We start from the raw sequence: 18,717 nt of genomic DNA, 5'->3' as shown, positions 1-18,717 counted from the left end.
CGCCCTGAGAGAGGCAAGAATTCAGCGGGCCGCCTCCACCTGCCGGAGGACTGGCTTCCTGGAGCCCAGCCCCCGGGGCCACGCCCTCCCTCTCTCCCTCTCCTCCGCCAGCACATCCCGTCCACGCTGGAGTGCCTCAGCCGCTCCACCCTGCTGTGCGTCTCGGCCCTGACGGTCATCTCCTACGTCACACCCGTGTTCCTCGTGGCCCTCCTGCCCCTGGCCATCGTGTGCTACTTCATCCAGAAGTACTTCCGGGTGGCCTCCAGGTGAGGGCCGGGAAGGGGGGAGGGGCGGGGAGGGGGAGGGGCGGGGAGGGGGGAGAGGGAGGGAGTTGCTTTGCACCGAGCCAGTCTGGCACTTTTTTTAGAGTTGTTATCATCAGAGTAGTACAATCATGTTCCAGAAGACGAGAAAATAGAAACACCCATACCCTACTACCCTAATATAACGGTCTGTGAGCACACACTATTAATGCCCTGCGGTTGATGTCAGAATTATTTCCTTGCACGATGAGAGTCAGGAATGGAATTGCTGGGTCAGTGTATGCACGTGTTTATGCCCTTCATACATTTTGCCAAAACGCTTCCCAGGAGAGTCGTTTGATTCCCGTGGCCGGGTTGCACCGTAGGAGGGTGACCCGGGGACACAGGATGTGAGGGATGTTAGGACAAGATGCACCCTGGCCCGCCTGAGTCCACAGCGTGGGGGAAGCCCTGGCCTGAGGGAGCCCCTCCCATGGCCATCCTGGTCATATTGGCCCTCACAAGCCCTGGGGTCACATATACCTCTGTCCTATGCAAATTTTTCTAAGGACATTCTCTAGGAAGTTCGTTCTGGGAGTGATTCTGTTAAACTCATAGGCTCAATGAGTTGTGGGTACAATTGTATAGAATCTAGGCCAGTGTTTCTCGGACTACCAATTACAGCCCATTCCTGGGTCATGAAGTCAGTGTCATGGCTCACAGCCTGCTTCTTCTTTTTTTTTTAATGAAATAAAGTAGAAACTAGAAGACTCTATACACATAACAGTCTGCTTCACAAAACCTTTGTTTTGGTCACGTAGGTGTGCGTGTGTGCACTGATGGCGATGTAAATGTATTTCTTACCGTGGGCTGTGGTCAGAAAGGTCCGATACCTTTCCAGGGGCACATAGTCAGCTAGAAACTGGAGTCAGAATGCTGATTAATAATAAGGATAATTAAATTCAGATGCGTTTTTGGCCATACTTTCCTAACCAACAAGCATCAACATTTGTGTGCCAGACCTTTTGTCAGGATGCTCCAGAATCCCCTGGCGCCTAAGGAGAAACATAACGCATTACTATTCACAAAATTACAGCGGCTTTTTAAATTCTGTACAAGCTGTGCTACAAAGTTCACGTCTTCTGCCAAAGAGCCTGCCATGTTGCTCTGGCACCCACTCTGGCCCAAGGGACAGTTTGTCCAGGAAATCTGTCTCCTCTATTCCAACCTGGCTTTCCCAGCACTCACATGCTTTGCCAAGGTGCAGCTGTGGGGAGCGGGGAGAAAGTCTGTTACTGTGGACACCTCTGGCTTTTCCTCCCCAAGGAGCTCTTTAGATCCCGGCCTGTGATATGTGGAAATCTATTGTGGTTATTGGCAGCAGGGAGGGCAGGTGGTATTGAAAGCTTTGAGTTCGGTCAAAGCTGGTTCCTTTGACCAGCTGTTTCAAGGCTCAGGTTGTTCACCTGTAAAGTGGAACTAACACTGCCTGCTCAGTCTTCCCTCAGGGTGACGTTGTGCAGCAAGAATCACAGGGCCAGATGCAGGGGGGAGGCAGGGGATGACAGGGTAACAGTGCCAGGCTGCCCCGTTTAAGCATTTTACATGAACCATCTCGTTCAGTCCTCACAACAGCTTGAAAGGACAGTGCCATTGTCTTCCTTCTTTATAGGTGGGGAAACTGAGGCCTTGAGAAGTGAAGACATTTGTTCACACTGTAGCAGGGGTGAGCTAGGATTTAAGCCTGGCTGACCCCTGAGCCTGCCCTCTTAACCACTGTCCTCTGCTCCCTGCGGCACAGGGACCTGCAGCAGCTGGATGACACCACCCAGCTCCCCCTGCTCTCACACTTTGCTGAAACTGTAGAAGGCCTCACCACCATCCGGGCCTTCAGGTATGAGTCCAGGGGACTCCCAGGATGGGGGTGGGGGTGAAGTATGAGTGGGACCAGGGTCACAGGTCATGGGTTCAATTCTCAGGGATCTACTTAATAAGGCCCAGGACATACCTCTCCTACCCCTCCTTAGGCCCCAAGGCCCAGGTGATACCCCTGAAAGGACAGGCAGGTAGTTTTCAGCCTCATGTTCTAAGAGACATGGAGAGAGGAGAACCCAGCCCTGCTAAGACAAGCCCAGGGCCTCTGTGAACCAAGGCAGAGCATGAGAAGACCAAGGCTGGGACAAGTCTTCACATATCAGCACTAGGGAGGCCCTGAGATCATGTGGGCCAGCCCTGAGGCCTTCTTGGATTGAGAATGTCCTGTGTGCTGAGTGCTTACATGCAAATCTCATTCATTCTGTACTGCAACCCAGGGGGGCAAGCATGATTATTCCCATTCCACAGATAAGGAAACTGAGGCTGAGAGAGGTTACACAAAGCTCTGTGGAAGGTCCCACAAAAGCCCAGACTTGAACCTACTGATACATTCCACAAATATTTACTGAGTACCCACCATGTGCTATGTCCTAGGCCAGGCACTAAAAAGAGAGCGATGAGTCAGAAGAGCCTCTGTCCTGGAGGCATTTACAGCCCAGGCTTTGAGCAGACAAGACAAACCCATGTGACAGGCACTTCAAAAGAAGGGAGGGGGTGCATTCATGAAAGGCTTCGTGGAAAAGAGGCCATCAGACTAGGACTCCAAGGACAGGGAAGACTTCGCCAGTCTAGAGGAATTCCCTGAAAATGTCAGTGCTTCTGCCATCCTCTTGCCACACTTAGTGGGGATGCTGGGCTGGACAGGAGCATCTGAGGCTATCTGGGGAGAGGATGGGGCCATTGGTCCTCTCTCCAGCCTCTATCTGATCTGTAAGGTCATTTCTCTTCCAGCTGGCAGACCAGAGACCCCTGGCCCAGATAGTTTGGCTTCGTCTCTAAGCCTCACCTAGGGAGTGAGACCAGGTTATTTTTAGGATGGCACAGCTATGCAGAGTATAGCAGTGACCATGCAACTCCAAGCCCTATGTTCAGGAGTGACCATAAGGCTCAAGGACCAGGGTCCACAGAGGTTTGCATCTCCTCCCCCAATCCCAAGTTTCAGCTACAGCCCTGGGAGAGGCGCCCAGCACCCCTGAAACAATCTGGGAGTTTCCCTCCTGGGTGTATGCGAGCAGGAAGACAACCTCTTAGGCAGGCAGAGCTCTGAACCAGCCTTGGCAATGCTCCATGTGCTTCTTTCATACAAAAGCTCCCTGGAGACTGGCATATGCCTCTAGGGTCTCCTCCTAACCTCTTTCTTCAACCCTGAGCTTCTCCAGTTATCTCAATTTCCCTCCACATCTCCTGGGCCTAGCCTCTGTTCTAAGTTTTGACAATGCCCCACCCTTGTAAATGGTCCCAGAGGCCATCAGGCTGGGCCTGGGGCAGAGAGATTGGGAGTTTCCTGAAGTGGACTTGAGTCCTCTTGAGAGTGGATCCCAGCATCCTGTACCCACCCTCAGATGCCCTGATTTAAGCCAAGCCTGTGGTCAGCCAGAGCAACTGCTGCCCTGCGAGTCCTTCCACACTCTGTTTTTACACGATGGATGATTTTTAAATTTGAATGAAGGACTTTTTAATCATCTCTATAGCTGTTTAATTCATTGGCTTTAGCCCAGCAGTGTGCTCTGCTAACCAGCATTTATTGAGCGTGCACTGGCCACACGCTAGGATTGTGCTAAGTACTGCATGTATATTTCCATTTAATTCTCACAGCAGCCCCATGACATAACTACAAACCCAGCCACATTCCACAGGCAAAGAAATGAGGCCCAGAGAGGCTAGGTACTCAACCCAAGGTCACACAGACAGTGTGTTGAGCTTGGAACACAACACTGGTTGATATTCTGGTCTTTCCTGAGAGGCCCTGTTTTTCCCCAGAGTTTCAAGGGTGCCAAGCACCAGCTCAGTGTTTTGCACAGTTATTTCAACCCATGTGAGGAGGTGTTCCTAACCCCATTTTGCCTGATGAGGGAACTGAGTCTCAAGCCTGACACACAGCCAGTAAATGATGATTCTAAGACTTCAGCCTGGGTCTTTCCACGGTCCACACCTATCTCAGAAGCTCCCACCTCATACACCCTCATGCACACACCCACCCCTCAGACTCTCCTGTCATGCACACGTGCACTCACCCACACACATCTTCAGCACACACGTAAAGCCTTCAGATGTTTCACACTCACCTCGGACACATTACACACCCACACATCCACCCCTTGGCTGTGCAATCACACGCTCTCTCACGTCTCAGAAATTTGCCTCACTCACCTCAGACACATAGTTCACACACACACCCTCCACCCGGAATTAATCCGAGGAGAGCAAGCACCATCTGGGAGAGAAAAGCAAATGCACAAAAAGGCACATCTCAAGTCCCTCCGAGTTATCTGGGTTTAGTCTTTATCAGACCAGCCGTGCTGAGGCAGCTTTTCATTCATCATGAAACAAGCATTCCTGCTACGTCCTCTGGACCTGGCCCAAGACTGCCAGGTCTTCTGAAGGGGCTGGTCAAGAAGAGTGATGCCAAGAGCCCAGGGCTGGTCAAAGAGAGGAGGCAGGTCCCTGCACAGTATCACAGGGGAGAATTTGAAGAGGACGTGAGGGTGAGAAAGAGGCCTTCAGGGTTCCTGGTAAAGAGATATCCCTTAGAAGGCGAGGGAAGCCTCCATTCATTCATTCAACAAATGTTTCTTGATAGTGCCAGGTGCTGGGCATACATTGGTGGACAAACAGACATGGTGTCAGTCCTTACAGAGCTTACAGTCTAGAGAAGGTGATGGATCATAAGCAGCTAAAGAAAAGGTGCAAAACAGCTAAAGACTAAAAAACACTACAGAGAGAGAGAATCTCAAGTGAGACCTAATTTAGGCAAGGTAGTGGCCAGGGAATGTCTTTCAGAGGAGGTGCCTTTTAAAGTGCCCTGGAAGTAAGAAGGAGCCAGTCTTGTGAAGAGCAGGTGAGAGAGCATTCCAGGCAGAGGGAACAGCATGTGCAAAGACCCCAGAGTGGGGAAATCTCAGTATTATTGTGTCTTAAAACTGAAAAGGGCTGGGGTGGCTACAGGAGAGTGAGGGGAAGAGGCTGGCAAGATTAGCACTGGCAAGTTCACACAGGCTTCTGGCAAGAAAGTGATGGGAAGCCTAAAAGTGATGGGAAGCCATAGATTATAAACCAGGGAGAGATTCAATGCAGTTTGTGATGTAGAAAGATTATGCTGGCTGCTCCGTGGAGAGGGGACAGTAGGGAGACAATGGGTAGACCTGTTAGGAAGCTGATGCCATAGAACAAGTGAGAACTTGTGATGGGCAGGAAGATGAAGAAAAGTGGACAGAGCCCAGAGCTATTTGGGAGGTAGAAATAAGAGGACTGGCTAATGGACTAGATACGAATCCAGGATGATTCCTAGGCCTCTGGCCTTTGCAACTGGCCAAATGGAGGTGCCCTTTATGGCAGTGGGGAAGACCTAGAGAGAACAGTTCTTATGGTGAAAAACAAGAGTTTGAAGGAGCTAGGCCTCTTGACCAGTTTGAATGGTGGAAGGGAGCTGAGAGGGCATTTCAGAGAGGAAGAGCATAGATGAGGTGGCAAAGCTGGCATGCTGGGGGCTGGCGAGGCCCAGGTGGCCCCCTCTGTGGGCAGGGAGAGTCCATGGGGGCTATGTAGCCCAACATTATTCCCTCAGACCCTCCTCATCCTCCTCATCCAGGTATGAGGCCCGGTTCCAGCAGAAGCTCCTCGCATACACGGACTCCAACAATATCGCCTCCCTCTTCCTCACAGCCGCCAACAGATGGCTGGAAGTCCGCATGGCAAGTGCCACCCACCTCTACCCTGGACCCCAGTACCGGGGCTTCTGATGGGGTGGGAAGCTAGAGCAAGGCCCAACATGGACCAGAGGGAGGGAGGAAGGGAGGGGATACCAGACTGTGCACATCTGCAGGGTGACACTGAGCCCTCCCACTTCTCCCAGACTGCATGTGTCCCCCAGTGTCTGACCTGAGCCACCCTTCTCCTGTATCACTGCTTGGGGGGTTGTGTATATGGAGGAGGTGCCAACAGCAAGAACAGTCGTGTGTTTATCTCTGATAGGTGTGCCCGGGGGGTGGGGCATATAGGACGCATATGTATTGTGTGCACGTATGAGCTAACTGGTGGGGCATGCGTGTGCAGGTGGCTGGGAAGTCAGGACAGCATCAGCCTGTGTTTGCACAGACCTCAGAAGCCTCCTGTGCGGTCTGAGGATGTATCCATGAGTGGGTGGGGCTGGGACCAAGCCTTGGCTGAGCTGCTTTCTGCCCTGGAAAGGAGTGGGCTGAGGGAGGATGGGGACCCCTGTGGCTCCAAGCCCTGAGTGCCTAGGCCAGCTCCTCTCCCCCGTCAGGAGTATATTGGTGCGTGTGTGGTCCTCATCGCAGCGGTGACCTCGATCTCCAACTCCCTGCACAGGGAGCTCTCAGCCGGCCTGGTGGGCCTGGGCCTCACCTACGCCCTAATGGTGAGCAGGCAGTGGGCTGGGGCAGGGAGGGGAATCCCAGGGCCCCCCTCCCCAACTGAGACAGTCCCCCAGACCCCACCCCAAACTGGTTTGAGACTGTGGCCAGAGAGACTGTGTAGGGAAAAAGGCAGACAGCCAGGTCCTGGCCTCTTCACCCAGGCCCCAGGCCACAGAGAGATGTGGGTGACCTCCCCCAGCTGGTGGGTAGCAAAAGGCATCTGGGGGGCCCGACCCCTCCTTGAGCTGTGAGAAGAGCCGTCCTGGTGGCAGGGGCTAGGGCCGACCCGGTGGCTGTGGCTGGATGGCTTACCGCCTCGTGCCCTGTCGGCACCCACAGGTGTCCAACTACCTGAACTGGATGGTGAGGAACCTGGCAGACATGGAGATCCAGCTGGGGGCCGTGAAGCGGATCCACGGGCTCCTGAAAACCGAGGCGGAGAGCTATGAGGGGCTGCTGGGTGAGGGGCTTCTGGAAGAGGACTCCAGGGAGAAGGGCCCCCAGGAAGGGAGTGTTTGGGTTGGGGAGGGACCATTAGAGGGAGCCTGGGGGTATGCGGCGCTCTGGGCACTAGCTGACCCCCAGCCCGGCCCCCAGCACCGTCGCTGATCCCCAAGAACTGGCCGGACCAAGGCAAGATCCAGATACAGAACGTGAGCGTGCGCTACGACAGCTCCCTGAAGCCCGTGCTGCGGCACGTCAACGTCCTCATCTCCCCGGGACAGAAGGTCAGGTGGCACCAGCCCGCCACACCCCACACTTGACAGCCTCACTCAGTCTCCCCTCGGCCCTCCAGGGCCCCTCCAGGCTTCTCACCCATTGAGGACCCTCCTGCCAAGTCCGAGGCCCTGGCCCCCTCACACTGAGGGCCCAGCCCCCACTCCCCTCCATCCCCCACTCCCCTCCATCCCCCATTCCCCTTCTCCCCTCTCTCCTGCTGCCTTCAAGGCCCAGCCCCCTCACTGACCCACCAAGAAGACCGAAGCCTGGGACTGTCCTGGCTTGAAGAGTCTTTGTCAGGGTCCTCGCCTGCCTGCAGATGGTCAGGGGCTCTACCCAGGCCACTCCCTTCTGAGCTTCTGGTAGGGGCTTGGGGGCAGAGAGCAAGGCGGCCCTGTCTCCAGGGAGGGAGCCCCTGTCAGGTGCTCTGACCCGCTCTCTGATTCCCTCTTCATACCCACACCCCCGCCCCGAGTCCCTCTGACACTGCCACACTCCTGTCCCTGTCTCTTTCTCTTCTGTCTTGTCTACGGTTGTCATTCTCACTGTCTCTGACCTTTGGATTCAACCTCTGTCCCTGCCGCTGTCTCCTCCATCTGTCCCTGCTGCTTCTGTTCTTCTGTGTCACTATCTCTGTCTCTGCATTAGTCCTTTATTTTAATTATTGTTTGTATCAAAGGGCCAGGAAGCAATAGGTTCAGAGATGGCCCCCCATCCCTGCATGCCCACACTCAGCCCTTCCCCCATCACACCCACACAGCTCCCCTGCAGCCAAGTCAGGCACACCCAGACCCTCCCAGGCAAATGCACACCTACTCCCCTGCACACGCAGACACCCCCCTGCACATGCCCCTGTGAGCCTCCACTGGGGCCACAGCAGGAAACAAACTCAAATTTGGGGCACAGCACTGGCCTAACAAGCTGGTCCAAAAACCAGGACAAGAAGAGATGCTGGGACCTTCTACACTTATTTGCTCATACTCTCAGAGCTGCGACTAGGGGGGCAGCCACTCTACTCCCAGCAGCCCGCTGGGCCCCAGCAGTATACCTGCTTCTCTTTTTTCAGATTGGGATCTGCGGCCGCACAGGCAGCGGGAAGTCCTCCTTCTCTCTCGCCTTCTTCCGCATGGTGGACATGTTCGAAGGTAAGACCGGCCTCCTCGGCTCCCTCCCCAACCACACACACCAGCACACGTGGCCCCTCTGGCTGGATGGCAGCCACCCCACATCTACCCTCCTCCTCCAAGCAGAACCTCAGTCTTGGTCATCACAGAAGGTGCAGAAATCACTGCCTTCCCCTGCATTCCTGTTGGGACCCATGTCCCAGCACTGAACCAATCCCCAGTCCGCTTCTCCCCAGCGGTGCCCCCCATGTGACATCATCTCCGTGCAGGCCGCATCATCATCGACGGCATCGACATCGCCAAGCTGCCACTACACACCCTGCGCTCCCGCCTCTCCATCATCCTGCAGGACCCTGTCCTCTTCAGTGGCACCATCCGGTAAGCCCCAGCACCCTGTCCGTCACACCCTAGCCCCATCCTCTGCTCAGCTCCATTGGACCTGGGCATGGAGAAGAGAGGGATGGGGGAGGTTAGGAGAGTCCAGAAGCAGCCCTGTGTGGGCCCTGGGCACTATGAGCTGCTGCTGGTTCTTCCAAGGGTCCACATTTCACCCTCATGCCCTTCTCCTTCCCATGAGACCTGGGAGGCACTGGCCAGGGTACCCAGCTCACAGGTATGAGATGCATTCCTTGACCCATTGCCGCCACCTTGGGGCTCCCACCCCAGCCAGAACCCCAAGTCAATCAATTCTCAATTGCTGCACCCTTCACCAGCCTTGCCCTCTGTGAGCCTCCTGGGGATGGAGCAAGGACTCTGCTTCCCTCCCTAATGGGGCTTTTTCTGTAAACCTCCAGATTTAACCTGGATCCAGAGAAGAAGTGCTCTGACAGCACACTGTGGGAGGCCCTGGAGATAGCCCAGTTGAAGCTGGTGGTGAAAGCACTGCCAGGAGGCCTTGGTGATTACTTCCAGCTGGGCAGCGGGCTTGCTTGGGCTGCAGCTCCATTCAGGGGCCCCAGAAGGCCTGGGAGAAAAGCCTCACACCCATGTCTTAGGTTTGCCAAGGGTTTGGAGGCTGGGGTCTGGCAGGACTCCAGAGACCCTTTAGTTAGACCTCACTTCATAAAGGAACCAGAGAAATCAAGTGACTTGCCCTAGGTCACAAAGCTGAATAGTTCAGAGCCTGGCCCCTTCTGCAAGACTTGGGGGGGTAGGAGACTGGAGCAGAGATTGCAAGTCTCTGATAATATGGTGGTATCTTCAGCCCTGCCCTGCCCCATCTACCTAGCTGCTCAGGTGTGCCGTGGGTTTGGAGAGGCCAGACCAGGAAATCACAGGCTCAGGGCAGTCTACTGAGACTCCCAGTGAGTCTACTGGGAAGCCTCTGTTCCCACCTGAACAGTGGGAAGAGTCTCGTCTTGGCCTCAGAAAATCACGCAGAGAGGCTTCCCCCAAGGCCTACGTGCATGCAGCACACACACGCTATGCACACGTATCCCTCCCAGTACTGCTCAAGACCACAGCAGTGTGCAACTTCACGGGGCACCATTCTCATCGTAACCTGTGCAGATGGGGCCTGTGGAGTTCCACACCTGTACTCACTGACGCACACCCACATACAACCATACACACATTTCCTGACACCTCCCAAGCCACACCATCTGCCCCACTCACAACACAGGCTTAACTCAGCTCTGCTCCCCCTCTCCGGGGCTGTTTTCAGATGCCATCATCACAGAAGGCGGGGAGAATTTCAGCCAGGGCCAGAGGCAGCTGTTCTGCCTGGCTCGGGCCTTCGTGAGGAAGACCAGCATCTTCATCATGGATGAGGCCACGGCTTCCATTGACATGGCCACGGTTGGTCCTGGGCACATCCATCGGGCACAAGTTTTGGGGAGGGTCTTGGCAAGGTCTTAAGCAGACGTTGGCACAAAGTTGTCCTAAGCCTCAAGTTGCCTTTAGTGTCAAAGTCATTTGTGTCAGAAAAGACAAAGGGCTGGGGGACCCCAGTTCCTTCTAGTCTTAGGGTATGTGCATATATACAAACAGACATACACAGAAGCTGCAAACAGACTCACATAGACTTCACACCCATCACCTACCAACATATATGCACACACAGCACACATGCACACGTACAGCTTAGTCCCCAACAGGCTGAGCCTAGCCCCTGAATGCTGGGAACCTGGTCAGCCAAAGGGGACTGAGGTCAGATAGTGGGTGGGAGTGGTGCTAGGATTGGAGTCAGATGGGAACTGGGCCACAAGCCTGGGCCTCACATCCCCAAAGCCAGGCCAGACTCCATCCACTGGGCAATTGGGGCAACAGCTGCTGCCCTCATTTGGCAGGAAAACATCCTCCAGAAGGTGGTGATGACAGCCTTCGCAGACCGCACCGTGGTCACCATCGCGGTAAGGGGCCACTGATGGGATGTGGGGAAGCACCTGGAGAGAGGACTGGCCTCCTGGGGTTGTCATCAGTGGGGTCGCCTCTGGGCTCACCTGGGCCTGGTAAGCAAGAGAGGACCCTGGAGCAGTGCGGGGCAAGGAGTCTGGAGGGCTGCAGGGAGCCTGGGTTTCAGGACTCAGACCTCTCCTCTCTTTCTCCAGGTTCCAATGTCCCACCCCTGTCCCATGGCCCCAGAGCTAGGCTGGGATTACAGCTCCATGGGAAGTGGGGGATGGGAGTGGCCAGGGGGCTCTCTGAGTCTTGAGGCCTGGAAAGGAGGGCCGAGCTCAGACTTGATGAAGGAAGGATAGTTGTAGGAGTGGATGGAGGCCTTGGGAGTCACAGCCTTGGCATTCTGGCCACATGGTGCCTCCTGCTCCAAGCTGCAGGAGAGCTGCCCTTCAGCTGTCCTGCCCCCCCGCCACACACACACCCTGACCAGCCCCCTCCCTCCCCTCCCAGCACCGTGTGCACACCATCCTGAGTGCAGACCTCGTGATCGTCCTGAAGCGAGGCGCCATCCTTGAGTTCGACAAGCCGGAGGAGCTGCTCAGCCGGAAGGACAGCGTCTTCGCCTCCTTTGTGCGTGCAGACAAGTGACCTTTTGGCGCCCAAGTGCCATCTCCTACTACCATGCTGCCCTCCTCCCCCTCCACCCCCTGCCCCCAGCCTGGGTTTTCTGACTGTAAATCACTTGTAAATAAAGAGATCACTTATTTCCTCCTGGAGGCTCTGGGTCTGCTGGACAAAGGCTGGGGGTGAGCTAGGGGAACGGTGGGGCTAAAGATGGCCTTGACATCAGGAAGGTCTGAAAAAGCTCTGTGACCTGGGGCAATAGCATGTTTCTTTGTGAGATGAGGGGTACACAGTTGCTGTGAAGATATTATTAGAGCAGGTAGCAAATCCCCACATAACTTGATGTGGGGGGCCTGGGTACCCTGAGTTAACACCGTTTTAGTTGCAAATGGAGGAATCCAACTCAGGAGTCTATTCTGTCAGCAGGTATAGTACTCTAAGCATGGCTAGATCGAAGTGTTGTCATTAGAGATGTATCTCCATTTCTGGGTTCCTCCACCTCCCCAACTGTAGTTGCCTCAGAGGTTTGTCATGTAGCCGGGTCTCCTTGAGCCCCCCCTCCCCCCGCTCCTCCTGTTTTCCCCTCCCTGCTCTAGGCACTGCACCTCTGTTAATATAGCGCAAGAGCACACTTACTCTGAGTGGCAGGTGGCCACTAGCATCTCCAGTTTACACCCTGCTCCCTCAGCAACCCCAGAAGAATAAAAGATGCTCTTTCCCATTAATTCCAGCAAATCTCAGGAGTGAATCTCAAAGGAACAACCTGGGTCACCTCTCCATGTCCATCCAATCACCGCGGCCAGAGGAACAGAATACACTGGCCAGCTCAGTCTGGATCACATGCCCTACTCCCGCCCCGCCCTCAGTCCCCCAGCAGGGGCATTCAGGGGGGTAAGCAGGTGGTTCTTCAGCGGGAAAGTAAAGTGAATATATCACATGTTGGTCAGGTAGTGGCTGGGAGATGCTAGGCCCCAGACAATGAGGAGACCAAATCAACAGCTTCCCTCAGACTCTGCTGCCTGAAAAAGGAGTGCATACCTGTGCTCAGCCAAGAAATGGCAGGTGCTCATTTATATATCATTGTATTATCATTTCCATATTGCCATCAGAACCAACATACCAGGTCCTGGGGGTGCAGATTCTGGGGTCTTGGGCCTGCATCCCTCCTGGCTGAGCCACACAATGTAAGGAAAACCCACTGGTCACTGGAGGAGGGCCCAGCACAGAACCTCTGGATGCTCCAGGAGCCAGAGAAGCTTAGAAAGGGAGAGGCTGGCAAGTTGCCTGGGAGAGGCAGGACTTAAGTTGGGCCATGGGAGGGACAGGATTTGGATAGGCAGGAGTAAAGAAAGGGCTGCAAGGTTGTGGGCAGCAGGAGCTAAGGAGTGACAGTGGGAGTGAGTTAGGAGTGTTAGTTGGTCCAAAAGTTGGAAGGGAGATGTGGGCAGCAGGGAGGTGTAAGAGAGCAGAGAGCCCTGAATGCCAGGATAAGGAATTTGGTAAAAACCTAGGGTCAAAAGGGAGCTGGATAAGCATTTCAAGCAGAGGCAAATGCAAAGTGTGTAGGAGCAAGATGGAGCAGCGTGGGAAGCTGAGCCCTTTGGGGGAGGGGCTTGCCCTCTTGGGATGGGTGGGGCAGGGAGTGGTTCTGACCTCAAGGCCACACTGTGAGACAGAAGCCTGACCTTTCCAGCTCCAAGACACCTCTGGGGGCCCGGTGGCTCCCTGCCCCCCCACTGTGAGATCTTTCAAGAACAGAGTAGGGGGAGAAGGAAAAGGATCACCCTATGCCCAGCATTCTCCCAAGGAACTGGAGGGAAGGAGCAGTAGTGGGGCAAAGCCTACCCTGGTAAAGTCTTAGAAGGATGTCCAAGGCCATCTAGTCCAAATTCTTCCATAACATGTTCTCTGTTTATTAGAACTTATTTTTCCATGAGTGAAATCAAAGCCTACCTCTGTTCCACCCAGTGTCTAGGTCCCATCCTTTGGGCACAAAAAACTGCTAATCTGTCTTCCTTTGACCCAAGGATTATCTGCAATAGTACCTAAACACCTAGGGGAACCCCCAAGGCTCCTCTTCTGATGCTCAAACAACTGTAGTTGCCTCAGAGGTTTCTCATGTAGCCGGGTCTCCTTGAGCCCCCACACTGCTCATCCCATTTTCCCCTCCCTGCTCTAGGCACTGCACCTCTGTTAATATAGCGCAAGAGCACACTTGCTCTGAGCGGCAGCGTACACTCTGCCTGCAAATAAATATGGGAGTGAAAGAGCAAAACTCAATACAACAGTCAGACCCTGCCCCACAGTGGCTCACATCCCCACTGTCCCTAACTTTCCAGGCCCTGCCTCAAGGCCCCATTCCAACAAACGGCCGCACATGGGTCAGGGGTCCCTCCATAGAGATCTGAGCCCTAGAGGAGGGGTGGGGTCATTAATGTTATATCCCAACCACAGACTCAGGAAGCCTTCCCTCCCAGGTGAGTACTGGGGACCCCCACCTGGAGCCTAGACTGAAGCTGCAATGCAGTCAACACCCATGACTGGATGGAGAGCCTGGGGCCCCCAGTGCCCAAGCCTGCCCTAATGCAGCCGCTCAGACCCAGGAGCTGATAACTAAACCCCTCTTTAAAACGCAGGGGCAGGGAAGGGGAATCATGACTGAGAGGATGGAACCATCCAGCATACCCTGTAGTGAGGGTTAAACAGTGCTCCTACACTTTTAAGATCTCTAATTTTTTTTTTCTTCTGAGACTGGCTTACACTGGATTCTTAAAAAGGCCATGACCTAGAAAAGCCTAAAAGTATCCTCCAAAGGAACGAGTGGTCAGTTGGTAGTCCTGGCCTCACTTATTTTCCTCTCTGCAGTCCCCGGGTCCCTGGCGCAGCCTCTGGGGGCCTCCTTTCCCATGGAACCCGCATCCGCCCTAGAGGCCGGTATTGACCCACTGCAGATGGGAAAAATGGGGGATGGGAACCGGGGTGACAGCAGCTGCTGTCCCCAGAGTGGGAGGGCAGATCACGGAAAGGTGAGTCTCGCTCTACCCCGCCCCCTCCCAATTTCATTGCGCTTGGGCAAGAGGCACCCCTAACGGTCCATGCGATTGGGCAAATACCCAAGGCCACGCTGAGTCTGGAGAAGCAGGCGGGACTTGCGCGTGTGCCCGCCCCACTCCCCCCCTCCGCGCGCGATCCGGCTGAGGAAAAGGTAGGACTCCCCCTGGCGGCCCCGGGACCCCACTTCGCATCTTCCACCCCACCTAGCCCAGAAGACCCGCGCAGTGGAAGTGGCCCGCCGCGAGCGCCCGGCGGCGGGAGGGGGCGGGGAGGCGGCGGCTGCGGCTTGAGCAGCGGGAGCAGGTGCCGCGGCGGCGCGCGGGCGGGGCGGGGACCCAGCGCTGGGAGGACACCCAGCGCCCGGAGCTCCGGGGCCCCGCCGGGCGTGCGGGCGGCGGGGAGCCGGGAGGCGGAGACGCTGGGTGAGCCTGGACAGGACGCGCAGGGGGCGAGGGCAGCCGGAGTTGAGCCGAGCCAGGGTGGTGACTCGGGAGGGCGCAGGTTCCCGAGACAAAGGGCGAGAACTGGGGAGGGATCCGCCGGGGGCGGAAATAGGGCGCGTACCTGGAGGTGAGACTGGAGCGATCTGGCCGTGAAGCTGGAACTTGGAGGGGAGCCGGGGGGCGGAATACACGGTGGGGTTTGGGTGAGGTCTGGGGAGCTGGGAAGATCCTGAAGCTCTCAATTCGGCGGTGAGAGAAGCCGGCTGAGAAGGAAGGCTGGGTGGGGAGAAGGGGTCTCAGAGGGAGTCCCCGGCGGTGGCGGCTGGCGGAGGAGAACTGAGCTGAGATCCAGAGGCAGGCAGAGCGCGGGGCAGGCGGGCTGAGGCGCGAGGCTGGTATAGAGAAGTAAGGCAGTGTCGAGGTGGAGGTGAGGAAGAGTCCAGGGTAAAGGCATCTTAGAAGTGAGACCATCACAGGCTGAGGGTAGTCCCAGGGTGAGAGGGTTCTCAGGGAGGAGACCCCAGGGTGAGGCCCGCTCAGGGACCCTAGGCCTGGTTGGGGCACCCCTCATGGGGGAGGCCCCACCCGGGGGGTCGCCGGAGCCATGCTGTCCCGCAAGGGCATCATCCCGGAGGAGTATGTGCTGACGCGGCTGGCGGAGGACCCGGCAGAGCCCCGGTACCACGCCCGGGAGCGGCGGGCGCGCTTCGTGTCCAAGAACGGCAATTGCAACGTGGCCCACAAGAACATCAGAGAGCAGGGCCGCTTCCTACAGGACGTTTTCACCACCCTGGTGGACCTCAAGTGGCCGCACACGCTGCTCATCTTCACCATGTCCTTCCTGTGCAGCTGGCTGCTCTTCGCCATAGCCTGGTGGCTCATCGCCTTCGCCCACGGCGACCTGGCCCCCAGCGAGGGCGACCCCGTGCCCTGCGTTACCAGCATCCACTCCTTCTCCTCCGCCTTCCTCTTCTCCATCGAGGTCCAGGTGACCATAGGTTTTGGGGGGCGCATGGTGACCGAGGAGTGCCCGCTGGCCATCCTCATCCTCATCGTGCAGAACATCGTGGGGCTCATGATCAACGCCATCATGCTGGGCTGCATCTTCATGAAGACTGCCCAGGCCCACCGGCGGGCCGAGACGCTCATCTTCAGCAAGCACGCGGTCATCGCCGTGCGCCACGGCCGCCTCTGCTTCATGCTGCGGGTGGGCGACCTCCGCAAGAGCATGATCATCAGCGCCACCATCCACATGCAAGTGGTGCGCAAGACCACCAGCCCCGAGGGCGAGGTGGTGCCCCTCCACCAGGTGGACATCCCCATGGAGAATGGCGTGGGAGGCAACAGCATCTTCCTGGTGGCTCCGCTCATCATCTACCACGTCATTGACGCCAACAGCCCACTCTATGACCTGGCACCCGGCGACCTGCACCACCACCAGGACCTTGAGATCGTCGTCATCCTGGAAGGCGTGGTGGAAACCACTGGCATCACCACCCAGGCTCGCACCTCCTACCTGGCAGACGAGATCCTGTGGGGTCAGCGCTTTGTGCCCATTGTGGCCGAGGAGGACGGCCGCTACTCCGTGGACTACTCCAAGTTTGGCAACACAGTCAAAGTGCCCACGCCACTCTGCACAGCCCGCCAGCTTGATGAGGACCGCAGCCTGCTGGATGCCCTGCCCCTCTCTGCCCGCGGGCCCCTGCGCAAGCGCAGTGTGGCCGTGGCCAAGTCCAAGCCCAAGTTTAGCATCTCTCCGGATTCCCTGCCCTGAGCCGCGGTCCCTCAGGCCCCACACACACCTGTGTGCACACATGTAGTGTGATATGGTATGTAGAGTGGGTGTGGTGGGGACCCTTGGCCTGACCAGGACCTGCTGAGAGGCTGGGCCCTCCTTAGCTCAGCCTCCCCACTGCTGCTCGCCCACTCAGTTATAAGGCACTTGTCACTATGCTATTTCTGGCCTCAGCAGGAGCTTGTACTGGGTTATTTTTGTCCCTGCTGCTCCCAGCCCCAGCTCAGGACTGACTGACATCCCCCTTCCCCCACCCAAAGTTGGGGAGGCTGTGGGAGGCATTGAGCCCCGGAGCTGGGTCTCTGGCCAGTCCTGAGCCCCCACGACTGACCAACCGCAAGCTGTGCAGATGGCTGGGGAAGAATGGTCCTCAAGCCAGTGGACTGATGTTCTTGAGTCTGTGGCCCCAAGAGATGCTGTGGTCAGGCCCCAGTTCCCCTTGGTTCCTGGAAAAGTGATGGCTGGGGGTGGGCCTGGCCAGCCAGGTAGGGCAGCCGATGAGGGAGCACCTCACACCTGGAGCATGGCAGCTGTGGGATCTACACCGATAGGAACAGGCCGATTCTGACAGAGCTTCCCTTCCAGGGGCAGGTTCAGGCCAGTGAGACGGAGGCAGTAAGGGGAAATGATATGAGGAGGCCCAGCTTTGCTGAGGCCTGCTGAGGCACAGGGAAGAAGAGATGGGACCTTGCTGTCCCTCTCCCTTGCCCCTGACACTAGCCTTCTGAGGTGAGGGTTCCATGGGCTGAGATTACTGGGCCTGCCTGCTCCCATTGTGTCCCCAACTCTGGGAGGCTGCGGTGGGCTGGGGCAGCAGACACTGCTACCACTGCAGACAATGACATGCCAAGCACAGAGAACCTGAAGAGAAGGAGCCCTGGGACTCCCTCCACACACACACTGTGGAACTCACTCCGAACTCTGTGGCTGCCTCTCACCTTGTCCATCCAGGCTATGGGGGTCTTTGGGTTGCTGGAAAAGGAGGTGTTGGAAAGTTCAGTATGGTGAGGGTGAGCAAGGTCCATGAGGCATGCAGACCCTTCGTCCCAATGGGCTTGGCCTTGAGACTGGCCTCCTGGGGCAGTGCTATGGTTACTTGCCCAGAATTCCACCTTCTCTGTTGTCAATAAAGCCTCCCCCTTCATGATCTAAACTCCGGGCTGTTCTTGCTGGGGAGGCAGAAATGGTACAGTGAGCATGCTGGTGGCCAGGGAGGACAGGGGCTGGCAGCTGTCACCCCACATTTAAAAGGTGCTATGGGCCCAGTGGGGAGGCTGGGGAAGGGACCTGTGACTGGCTTCTTTTCCTCCAACTCAGGGGGACTTTTTCCCTTCTGTCTCATCCCTTCCAACCTTTGGTACCCATCTGGCTTACAGCCCTGGGCCCTGCCTCCATTCTCAGGATCTTTTGGAAGGCTGGGGTACGCAGGAAGAGAAGAGGGGACATCATATACACTGGTGTGCTGCCTGGGTCCAGAGCTTCTGAGCTAACTGCCTTGCTTACACCTCTGGCCTTAGCTATAAGACCTTGGTCAAATAAATTAACCTCTGTGCCTCAGTTCCCTCATCTATAAAATGGCATTCCTAATAGTACCTACCTATCTACCTACCTACCTCAATTGTTGTGGGAAGTAAATGAAAAATATATGTAAGATGCCTAAGTGCCTAGTCCATAATAAGTGTTCAATAAATGTTAACTATTATGACTGCTGTCAAATCAGCCACATGAAAAAAAATGTTAACATGGCCAAGCAAATATTAACAGAGCAAGTCCTTTTAGATTTTCCCTCAATGACGAGGTTTTTTTTTGCCTGGTCTCCTACTTTCTATGCAGTGCGCCTTCCAGCTCAGACCCTGATACAGGTGCTATGGCCACCCTGAAAGCCTGGTCTTCTTGCCTGCA

At 56.0% G+C, this 18,717-nt stretch overlaps 2 protein-coding genes across 3 annotated transcripts in view; both read left to right on the top strand.

Annotated features, from left to right (window-relative positions):
* ABCC8 (ATP binding cassette subfamily C member 8) overlaps positions 1-11,670 on the top strand; it is an 82,057-nt gene extending 70,387 nt beyond the window's left edge. For both annotated transcript variants that reach the window (XM_077114138.1, XM_077114137.1), the window contains 12 exons: positions 112-269; positions 2,047-2,139; positions 5,929-6,031; positions 6,604-6,717; positions 7,055-7,175; positions 7,313-7,443; positions 8,502-8,580; positions 8,829-8,937; positions 9,354-9,457; positions 10,223-10,356; positions 10,848-10,910; positions 11,410-11,670. In XM_077114138.1, the coding sequence (XP_076970253.1) occupies positions 112-269; positions 2,047-2,139; positions 5,929-6,031; positions 6,604-6,717; positions 7,055-7,175; positions 7,313-7,443; positions 8,502-8,580; positions 8,829-8,937; positions 9,354-9,457; positions 10,223-10,356; positions 10,848-10,910; positions 11,410-11,547 (1,347 nt within the window). In that variant the 3' untranslated portion in view covers positions 11,548-11,670. The remainder of the gene's footprint in view (positions 1-111; positions 270-2,046; positions 2,140-5,928; positions 6,032-6,603; positions 6,718-7,054; positions 7,176-7,312; positions 7,444-8,501; positions 8,581-8,828; positions 8,938-9,353; positions 9,458-10,222; positions 10,357-10,847; positions 10,911-11,409) is intronic.
* A 3,272-nt stretch (positions 11,671-14,942) lies between these two features.
* On the top strand, positions 14,943-18,062 carry KCNJ11 (potassium inwardly rectifying channel subfamily J member 11). The gene has a single exon (XM_077112261.1). The coding sequence runs from the start codon at positions 15,625-15,627 to the stop codon at positions 16,792-16,794; it is 1,170 nt and encodes a 389-aa protein (XP_076968376.1). The 5' UTR covers positions 14,943-15,624; the 3' UTR covers positions 16,795-18,062.
* Positions 18,063-18,717: the final 655 nt, after the last annotated feature.

Source organism: Tamandua tetradactyla, chromosome 8 (assembly GCF_023851605.1).
Source record: "Tamandua tetradactyla isolate mTamTet1 chromosome 8, mTamTet1.pri, whole genome shotgun sequence".
In the NCBI taxonomy this organism is placed as follows: domain Eukaryota; kingdom Metazoa; phylum Chordata; class Mammalia; order Pilosa; family Myrmecophagidae; genus Tamandua; species Tamandua tetradactyla.
This window is presented reverse-complemented; position numbering and strand designations above follow the sequence as displayed.